The sequence below is a fragment of the Trichechus manatus genome, unplaced genomic scaffold (assembly GCF_000243295.1).
Source record: "Trichechus manatus latirostris isolate Lorelei unplaced genomic scaffold, TriManLat1.0 scaffold00216, whole genome shotgun sequence".
Taxonomy (NCBI): domain Eukaryota; kingdom Metazoa; phylum Chordata; class Mammalia; order Sirenia; family Trichechidae; genus Trichechus; species Trichechus manatus.
In genome coordinates this window covers 3,167,881-3,178,475 of record NW_004444152.1, presented here as the reverse complement: position 1 = coordinate 3,178,475, position 10,595 = coordinate 3,167,881, and the positions used below count along the sequence as shown (strand labels likewise).

The window sequence follows — 10,595 nt, the reverse complement described above, 5'->3', positions numbered from 1 at the left end:
CTCGTCAGCAGCTACAACAATAATTTACTGTGTGGTCTTGGCAGGTTACTTCACCTCTCTGAGCCTCTGTTTCCACTTCAGTGAAATGGGGAGGATGACCATGCCTCTCCTGTAGGGCATCATTCAAGAGAACATAGTGACCATCGGGGGCGCAGTTAAACCTCACTGATATTTATTACCGCCCCTCCAACAATGGTGGGGTGCAGGTAATATTATGCCCATTTTACAGATGAGGAAATTGAGGCCCAGGGAGGATAAAAAACATGTCCCAAGTCACATGGCCAGTAAGTAGTGTGTACCATCAAGCCTCTGGAGATGGAGTGCCACGTCCGTGACCTCAGACCTCCCTCCACTTTGGAAGACCATAACTGGACACTTCCCAACTTGCCTCTCCCTTCCTGAATGCCTCCTCTCTCCCCTTCCAGCCTCACTCTTGACTGTGCCGAGTCTGTGGGCTGTGGCCCAGCTCACCCTTGACATCAACCTATGTAACACCTCCCAGAGTAAGAAGGATATTGTTCCATCTCTGCTGGCGACCCCCGGGACACCTGAGACTGGTGGCAGATAAAGAGGTGTGGGCACCGAAAACAAGGCTGTCATTCTCATCTCTGCCTCCACACCTCAAGCACCCACCAGGGTTCCACATCCCAAGTCTCAACAGGATGAATCTGATCCGCTCAGCCAGGGTCTGGCAACAACTGGTCCAATTGGTTGCTCTGGGGGTGGGGGTAAAGGGGTGGACTGTGGCTGTCACTACTGTGGGTGGGGAAGGTTGGCTAAGAAGTGGGTAGTTGGTCATGATTGACATCCCTGTTACAAGCTTGATTCTCTTTGCTGCTGGTATTAATTCACCCCTTGTTATGACCCAGACCCTCTGCTTTACCTGTACAATCTCATTCAATGGGGCTCAGAGAAGGGGAAGTAAGTTACCCAAGATCACACCTAGAAGGAGCAGGTGATCCAGGATTTGAGCCCAGGAAGTTCGACTCCTTTGTGTCTTCTGGCAATTCTAATCTACTCTTGTCTCTCTGTGACTCTTTCTATGTGTTCCTCTCTCTATCTCTCTCTTTCTTCAGACTCGCTGGCCAAGCCCATCATTTTAATCAGCCAAGGCATTGCCATAGAGCAGAGGGTGAAGGTGGACTTCTACTGTGGCACCAAGCACATCAACATTACCATCCACTGGGTCTTCAACAATGTCTGCCTCGTGCTCCATGCGCAGATGCAGCTGTCCATGGATGACAAGATGATCGCCATCCTCACTGTCCCCCGGAAGGACTCTGGGACTTACCAGCGTGGAGTCTGGGGTCACCTTCAGGTTCAGAGCAGCAATCCCCACCCTGTTGGTCATGAACTGTGAGTCCCTTTCTATTCTCCCCAGTCCCTCAATGACACTTACTTCCATGGTGATCTCATTCTGTCTCACAGCTGTAAATACAACCTTCACTGAAAACACAATAAAATATAATCTTCAAAAATCAGTTAAGGAGAGAAAAAATCTGTTAGAATTAGTAATCTGCTATAAAAGAGTCACAACAACAAAAAAATGTGGATATGTCTACCCTTGGACCCCAGACATGTAAACGTCTATTTGACGTCTCTAGAGTCCCTGAGTGGCTCAAACCATTAAGCGCTCGACTACTAGCCAAAAGGTTGGCTGTTTGAACCCACCCAGAGATGCCTAGGAAGATAGGCCTGGTAATCTGCTTCCGCAAAGTCACAGCCTTGAAACTCCCGTGGAGCGGTTCTATTCTGCATACTTGGGGTCGCCATGAGTGGGAACTGATTTGGCAGCAACTAACAACAACTCGAATTCTACTGGACACTTCTAACTTATCTAGAACTGAGCTTCTGAATCCCCAAACCTTTGGATAGTTGATCCAAAACCTTGCCTGAGGCAGGGTGGGAAAAGAGCGTTTGCTGGCATGCTTTGAATGTTTCTTCCAACCCCACTTTACCCAGGGATAAAGCTGCCATTTTTACCTCCATCAGACTCCTGCACCTCTCTCTCAACTGATTCGAGCTTGGCTAGAGAGGAGGGGAATATTAGCATTTACTGACCCCCTAAGTCTCCGCCTCCCAAAGAGCTGTTGCAGGTGTTACTGTTGTGATTGTTCCTGTCTTCCCAGATGGTCCTGACCCCGCTGAAATCACACTGGATCCTGGTGTACTCAGCAGGGAGGTGGCTGAAGGGGTAGAGGTAGAGGGCTCCACCATGATCTTCTGGGTGGAGATCCAGTCCCACCCACTTCCCGCCCCCCGCAACCGACTATTCCTGATTTCTTCCGCATGACTTCACCCCGTCTCCTACCACGAGAACGTTCACCATCCATGTTGTGTCCAGGGAACATGAAGGCAAAGCTGGATGTGAGGGTGCTTGGTGTCCAACGGTACCACCCAGCTGTCCCGTCTGGGTTCTGTTAAAGTTCAGGTCTTTGATGAGTCTCCTTTCCTTGTTTCTCTCCTTCATTCCTCTGAGAATTGGGGGCTTTCAGGGTCAGAAGAGATGAGGGGTTCTTAATCTGGGGCTGTGGATGCCTGGGAGTGGGGATGATCCTTGAGTGGTTTCAAGATGCACACAAAATGTGCTGTTTTCTAAAAGAAGGGTCCGCAGTTTGTCATTGGATTCTCAATAGGGTCTAGAACTCTGAAAAAAGTTAAGAGTTGCTGAGCTATACCCAGAGACGGACCAAAAGAAGGGGTGGGGAGTCCCCAGGTGCTGACGGCAGAGCAGGGCTCCTACCACAGGGAAAGGGCTGGCTCCTAGCTTGGAGCATCCTCCATAAGACCTAGGTGGCTCTCTATGGGGTGTACATGATTTGTTTCTCTGGGAGAAGAGGGTTGATTTTCCCTATGCACACACACATACACACACACACACACACGCATACACACACACTAACACAACTCATATACCATACACACACAGAGCCACACATAAACAATATTCACACATGCACAGCACACACACACGTGCACAACACACACACAGCAGGCACAAAACATACACTTGACTTACAATACCACAGGCACACAACACACACTCATACAAAACCCATAGGCACATAACATGCACGCAGTAGATATTCACACATGCAACAAATAGTACATAACACATCACAGACACATAATACACACTCGCAAAATGCACATAGTCTCACACATGCCATATTCACAAAACCCACAACACAAGTAACTAATGTTGAGAATACCGGTAACCAGCTGCCGTGGAGTCGATTTCAACTCAGGGCGACTCCGCGTATGCCAGAGTGGAACTGTGCTCCATAGGGTTTTCAACGGCTGATTTTTCAGAAGCAGATTGCCAGGTCTTTCTTCCGAAGTGCCTCTGGGTGAACTCGAACTTCCAGCCTTTTGACCAGCATCCGAATGCATTAACCATTTGCAACACCCAGGGACACCATCCAGGGTCAGATTAACCAGTTAGCACGGTATGCACCGGTTTGCATTAAGCAAGGTATGCACGGGTTTACTTGTGTTTACTTCCTAATCTGTAGTGAACAACTTCCCATGTTAGATGCGGTGAAAAACATGTGAAATTGTTCACTACAGATTAAGAAGCAAACACAGATAAGCCCCTGCGTACCTTGTTTACTGGGTAATCTCTCCCTCCATTGTTAAGAATGCAGAGATGCAAATTGAAATATTGTTACCAAAGCCACACCTTTTCTTAAGTAAGATGTTCCAGCAGAACTGTAAACTTTTTAGAGGTTAAGGGCTACATTCACAGGGTACAGCAACAATTTCTGAAGCCTGGATGTCTTATGAGGCTCCTTTGTTAGAATTCACTTTCGCAAGGGCAGGGATTTCTGCAGTTGCTTGTTTTCTCTCCATATCGAGGACTACGATCGCTTTCATATGCAGCTAAGGAGGAAAAGGGAGCATTTTCTCCTTTTTTGCTGAGATTTCGTTTCACCCAGAATCAAAAACTCAAACCTGTTGCTGTCGAGTTGATTCCAACTCATGGTGACCCCATGTGTGACAGAGTAGAACTGCCCCATAGGGGTTTCTTGGCTGTAATCTTTACTGAATCAGATCACCAGGCTTTTCTTCCACACTGCTGCTGGGTGGGTTCAAATTGCCAACCTTCAGGTTAACAGTTAAGTGTAAACCATCTGTGCCATCCAGAGACCTTTCCTTTCAACAGCAGATAGAAAAGCCTTTGTTTTCCAAGCTACAACCTGGAATTCATGAGTTAGAACCGAGAAGAAAAAACAAAGGCAAAATTTAGAATGTGGACATGAACAGGACAGAAGAGGATACTTTGCCAATAGTGGATGGAGCAAATGATGTTCGGCCTCTGCACACAGACAGCCCTGACCGAGCAGACGTCACCAGGTGTAGATGTCACCAGGAGGCCGTGGAGGCGGTGTTCAACTCCAACCTGACCCTGCAGTGTCCGGCTGAGTCCGAGCCGGAAGCGGAGTATTGCTGGACCCCTGAACGCTCCTCCTGGGAGTCTGTTGGGGAGCAGCTGATCACTGGGGCTCTGACCTGGGAGCACCAGGGGCTCTACAACTGCGCGGACTTCAACCAAATGCCTCGCCTGGCCCTTTCCACCTTGGTCCTGGTCAGGGTGATAGGTGAGTCCCTCAGATACGATTTCCCTTGTGGTCCAAGTGGCCTTTGCTGACGCTGGCCCCAGCCATCTGGTCTTCCCCTACCATGGGATGGAGTCTAGCAATTAGTCTAGCAATTAAACCTCAGTCCCTAGCTCACAGGCCCTTGAACTTCCCCTTCCTAGCTGTGTGCCTTGGTAAACTCTCTAGGGTACGTTGAGCCTCAGTTTTCTTACCTGTAAGTGGGGTTTATGATGCCTACCTGTCAGAGCTGTATAAGAAAACAAATAATGTTTGGAAGGACAATGAGTTAGGGAGATAGCCAGTGAAAGAAGGTGTGAGCTGATGGGGGGAGTCAGGAATCATGTTAACACTTGAGTGTGACTGGCAGGGAGCACCTATATTTCTCAGCCCTGAATTCTTGAAAGGACAATATAGTCACATAGATTCACATCTTGGCTCCAATTCTTATTAGCTGTGTGACCTTCAGCCAGTTACTTAACCTCTCTGTGCTTCTGATTCCTTATCTCTTCAACAAACATAATCCAAACCAAACCAAACCCGTTGCTGTCAAGTCCATTCTGACTCATGGAGACCCCATGTGTTACAGAGTAGAACTGCTTCATGGGGTTTTCTTGGCTGTAATCTTTACCGAAGGATTACATAGTGGCACAGTGGTTAAGTTCTCAGGTTGGTGGTTTGAACTCACCAGCTGCTCCTCGGGAGAAAGATGTGGCAGTCTGCTTCCATAAAGATTACGGCCTTGGAAACCCTGTAGGGGCAGTTCTACTCTATCCTACAGGGTTGCCATAAGTTGGAATTGATTCGATGGCAATGGGTTTGTTTTGGGTTTTTGAATCTTTACGGAAGTAGATCGCCAGGCTTTTCTTCTGCAGCCGTTGGGTGGATTCCAACGTCCAACTTTAGGTTAGCAGTTGAGTGCAAACTATTTGTGCCACACAGAGACCCAACAAACATAATATTGTTGTTGTTGTTAGGTGCTGTCAAGTTGGTTCCGACTCATAGTGACCCTATGTACCACAGAACGAAACACTGCCTGGTCCTGCGCCATGCTCATAATCGTTGTTATGCTTAAGCCCATTGCTGCAGCCACTGTGTCAGTCCATCTCATTGAGGGTCTTCCTCTTCTTCGCTGACCCTCTACTTTACCAAGCATGATGTCCTTCTCCAGGGACTAATCACTCCCGATAACATGTCCAAAGTACATAAGACGTAGTCTGGCCATCCTTGCTTCTAAGGAACATTCTGGTTGTACTTATTCCAAGACAGATTTGTTCATTCTTTTGGCAGTCCATGGTATGTTCAATATTCTTCGCTAACACCATAGTTCAAAGGCATCAATTCTTCTTTGGTCATCCTTATTCATTGTCCAGCTTTCACATGCATATGATACAATTGAAAATACCATGGCTTGGGTTAGGAGCACCTTAGTCTTCAAGGTGACATCTTTGCTTATCAACATTCTAAAGAGGTCTTTTGCAGCAGATTTGCCCAATGCAATGTGTCTTTTGATTTCTTGACTGCTGCTTCCATGGGTGTTGATTGTGGATCCAAGTAAAATGAAGTTTTTGACAACTTCAATCTTGTCTCCATTTCTCATGATGTTGCTTATTGGTCCGGCTGTGAGGATTTTTGTTTTCTTTATGTTGAGGTATAATCCACACTGAAGGCTGTGGTCTTTGATCTTCATCAGTAAGTGCTTCAAGTCCTCTTCACTTTCAGCAAGCAAGGTTGTGTCATCTGCATAATGCAGGTTGTTAATGAGTCTTCCTCCAATCCTGATCCCCCATTATTCTTCATATAGTCCAGCTTCTCATATTATTTGCTCAGCATACAGATTGAATAGGTATGGTGAAAGGATATAACCCTCACGCACACCTTTCCTGACTTTAAACCACGCAGTATCCCCTTGTTGTGTTTGAACAACTGCCTCTTGATCTATGTACAGGTTCCTCCTATGTGGTGGTTAAGATTGTGTGTCACCTTGGGTGGGACATGATTTTTAGTGTTTATATCTGATCACCCCATGACAGGATCTGCTGTGAGTAGCCAGTCTGTTGAAAGGGAGTTTCCCTGGGCGTGTGGCCTGCATCCAAATATAAGTGGACGTTCTGGCTTTTGCCTGCTCTGGATCCTGTAGCTGCCTCCTGCTCATCTGACCTACGGTTCTTGGGACTTGAGCTAGCAGTTTACCTGCTGATCTTGGTATTTGTCGATCTTCACAGCCTGTGAGCAAGAGCCCTGCTCTCCCACCTGCTGATCTTGGGTTTGCCAGCACCTGCAGCTACATAAATCAGGAGAAGCCTCTATCCTGATCCACAGACTTGGGACGTTCCAGCCTCTACAATCGTGTGAGCCGTTTCCTTGATATAAATCTCTCTCTGTGTATATTTATATGCTTTACTGGTTTTGCTTCTCTAGAGAACTCAGCCTAAGACACATAGCATGCCCAAGATCACACAGCTGAGATTTGAACCCAGTCCATTTGACTGCAGACCACGGTGCTATTAAAATCACAAGCTGCTCATCAAAAGACTTCACCAAAGGAGTAAAAAGATAACCTACAGATTGGGAAAAAATTTTTGGCTACGACAAATCTGATCCATGTCTAATCTCTAAAATCTACAAGATACACCAAAACCTCAACAACAAAAAGACAAACAACCCAATTAAAAAATGGGCAAAGGATATGAACCCGTACTTCACCAAAGAAGACATTCAGGTGGCTAACAGACACATGAGGAAATGCTCACAATCATTATCCATTAGAGAAATGCAAATCAAAAGTACAGTGAGATACCATCTCACCTCAACAAGGCTAGCATTAATCCAAAAAACACAAAATAATAAATGTTGGAGAGGTTGTAGAGAGACTGGAACACTTCTACATTGTTGGTGGGAATGTAAAATGGTAAAACTACTTTGGAAATCTATCTGGCGCTTTCTTAAAAAGCTAGAAATAGAAGTACCATATATAATCCAGCAATCCCACTCCTTGGAATATATCCTAGAGAATTAAGAGCCGTCACACGAATAGATATATGCACACACGTGCTCATTGCAGCATTGTTCACAATAGCAAAAAGATGGAAACAACCTAGGTGCCCATCAATGGAAGAATAGATAAGCAAATTATGGTATATTCACACAATGGAATACTATGCAATGATAAAGAACAACGATGAATCCGTGAAACATAACATGGAGGAATCTGGAAGGTAGTATGCTGAGTGAACTTAGTCAGTCACAAAAGGACAAATATTGTATAAGACCACTACTATAAGAACCCAAGAAAAGGTTTAAACACAGAAGACAATATTCTTTGATGATTACAAGGGTGAGAAGGGAGGGAGAGTGGTATTCAGTAACTAGAAAGTAGACAAGAATTATGTTAGGTGAAGGGAAGGACAGCACATACTACAGGAGAAGTCAGCACAACTGGACTAAACCAAAGCTAAGACGTTTCCTGAATACAACCAAACACTTTGAGGGACAGAGTAGCAGGGGCAGGGGTCCAGGGACCATGCTTTCAGGGGACATCTAGGTCAACTGGCGTAACAGTTTTTTAAGAAAGTGTTCTGCATCCCACTTTCGTGAGTGGCGTCTGGGGTCTTAAAAGCTAGTGAGCAGCCATCTAAGATGCATCAATTGGTCCCAGCCCACCTGGAGTAAAGGAGAATGAAGAATACCAAAGACACAAGGGAAGTATTAGCCCAAGAGACAGAAAGGGCTACATAAACTAGAGATTCCATCAGCCTGAGACCAGAAGAACTAGAGGGTGCTCGGCTACCACAATGACCGCCCTGACAGGGAACACAACAGAGAGTCCCTGACAGAGCAGGAGAAAAGTAGGGTGCAGAACTTAAATTCTAGTAAAAAGACCAGACTCAACTGAGACTGGAGGGACCCTGGAAGATGTGGCCCCTGGGCTCTCCATTAGCCAAAACTAAAACCACTCCCGAGGCCAACTCTTCAGGCAAAGATTAGACTGGACTATGGGACATAAAATGATACTTGTGAAGAGTGTGCTTCTTAGCTCAAGTAGATACACGAGATTAAATGAGCAGCTCTCATCTGGAGGTGAGGTGAGAAGGCAGAGAGGGTCAGGAGCTGGTTGAATGGACATTGGAATTCCGGGGTGGAAAGGAAGAGTGTGCTGTCACAGTATAGGGAGAGTAAGTAGGGTCAGAAAACAATGTGTGTATAAATTTTTGTATGAGAGACTAACTTGAATTGTAAACTTTCACTTAAAGCACAACCATAAAATAAAATTTAAAATATCACAAGCTGCTATCTCCTAATGTCTGGAAAACAAGTGCTTATTAAATGACAGTGGAAATAAAGCCATAAACCTGGGGCTGGAGGTGGAGGCAGGGATGAGGATGTGTTAGGCCTGGGTCTTGATTCTCTCTCCTGTCCAGGTCCCCAGTCCTCCCCGTCTGCAGGGGTCGTTGTTGGCACTGCCTAACTGTGATTGCCCTGGCTTCAGGGATGGACTGTTTTCTCTTCGCCAGAAATTCCAGATGGTAATACTAGGGCTGAGGGAGGGAGGCATGGCTCTCATGGTCTCCGTCCTTCCTGCCCTCCCCCTCACCTGTGCTCAAGAATGGACATGGGAAATCGGCAAGCCTGTGGAGATGGGCAAGGACCAGAGACACAGAAGAATGAGGGCTTTGGGGTTTCAGGTCCTCAAGGAAAACAGCAGAGGACCCCATGAAAGAGGCTGCAAAACCCACCTCTGAGGAGGAGCACCCCGCAGAGCCCATTTCCAGTAAGTGACCCCATAGCTGGTACCCAGGGCAGGCGTGAGGGCTTGGGAGGAGGCTGGGAGCCCAGGCTTCCAGCCCCAGCTTTGCCACCAGATCAGTAGGTGACCATGGATGAGCCCTGCCCCCTCTGGGCTTCAGTGTCCCCACCTGGAAAATGGATGAGATTGGAGGCAAGAAGCTCTGAGTAGTTCTGCCTGTTTCAATAGCGTGGGACAGTGTCTTAGTCATCTAGTGCTACTATAACAGAAATACTACAAGTGGTTGACTTTAACAAAGAGAAATTTATTCTGTCACAGTCCAGGAGGCTAGAAGTCTAAATTCAGAGTGCAAGTTCTAAGGGAAGGCTTTCTCTCTCGGTTCTGTAGGAAGGTCCTTGTCATCAATCTTCCCTTGATCTGGGAGTTTCTCCGTGCAGGAACTTCAGGTCCAAAGGATGCGTTCTGCTCCCAGCCTTGCTTTCCTGGTGGTATGAGGTCCCCACGTCTCTCTGCTCACTTCTCTCTTTTATATCTCAAAAGAGATTGGCTTAAGACACAACTTAATCTTGTAGATTGAGTCCTGCCTCATTAACATAATTAACGCTAATTCCACCTCAGTAACATCATGGAGATAGGATTTACAACACACATCAGATGACAAAATGGGGGACAATCACACAATACTGGGAATCATGGCCCAGCCAAGTTGACAGATATTTTTAGGGGACACAATTCAATCCATAGCAGACAGGAATGGCAAAAGCAAGAAAACCTGCTGCTATTCTTTCCTTCCTCACTCTCAGAAAACCTTGTGTTATGGATGGAATTGTACCCACCCCAAAATATGTATTGAAATCTTGCCCATATGCTATTATGATTTAATCAACTGATAAAATCAGTTAGCTTTGGGTAGAACAGATTACCTTCGATAATGAAATCTAACATAATGTAAGTACCTTACATCTATTGTAGTGTAGATGTAATTAGATCTAGCGTATTTTTTCAAAAACATGCCCACATAAATAACAAGCCCACAAATATAATGTATGCAGTGTGCCTAGGAAAATAATGTGCAAGGGGGTGGTGCGGTTGGCAAAAAAAGTATAACTTGGGTGTTATTTGTGTAAAAATATGGTAATTATCTTACATCTAATGTATGGATTACACCTGAACATAAAGGAAACAATAATCCTCACAACGGGACCCATAAACTGCATCATGAAAAATGGTGAAAAAATTAAAGTTGGCAA

The 10,595-nt window shown here is 45.9% G+C and overlaps 1 protein-coding gene across 1 annotated transcript; it reads left to right on the top strand.

The window, feature by feature from the left end:
• Positions 1-277: 277 nt before the first annotated feature.
• Positions 278-9,377, top strand: CEACAM20 (CEA cell adhesion molecule 20). The gene is given in 10 exon segments (XM_004391457.2): positions 278-284; positions 426-503; positions 1,077-1,295; positions 2,130-2,200; positions 2,289-2,363; positions 2,366-2,431; positions 4,373-4,601; positions 9,020-9,057; positions 9,060-9,124; positions 9,284-9,377. Coding segments are annotated over 10 exon segments (942 nt in total).
• Positions 9,378-10,595: the final 1,218 nt, after the last annotated feature.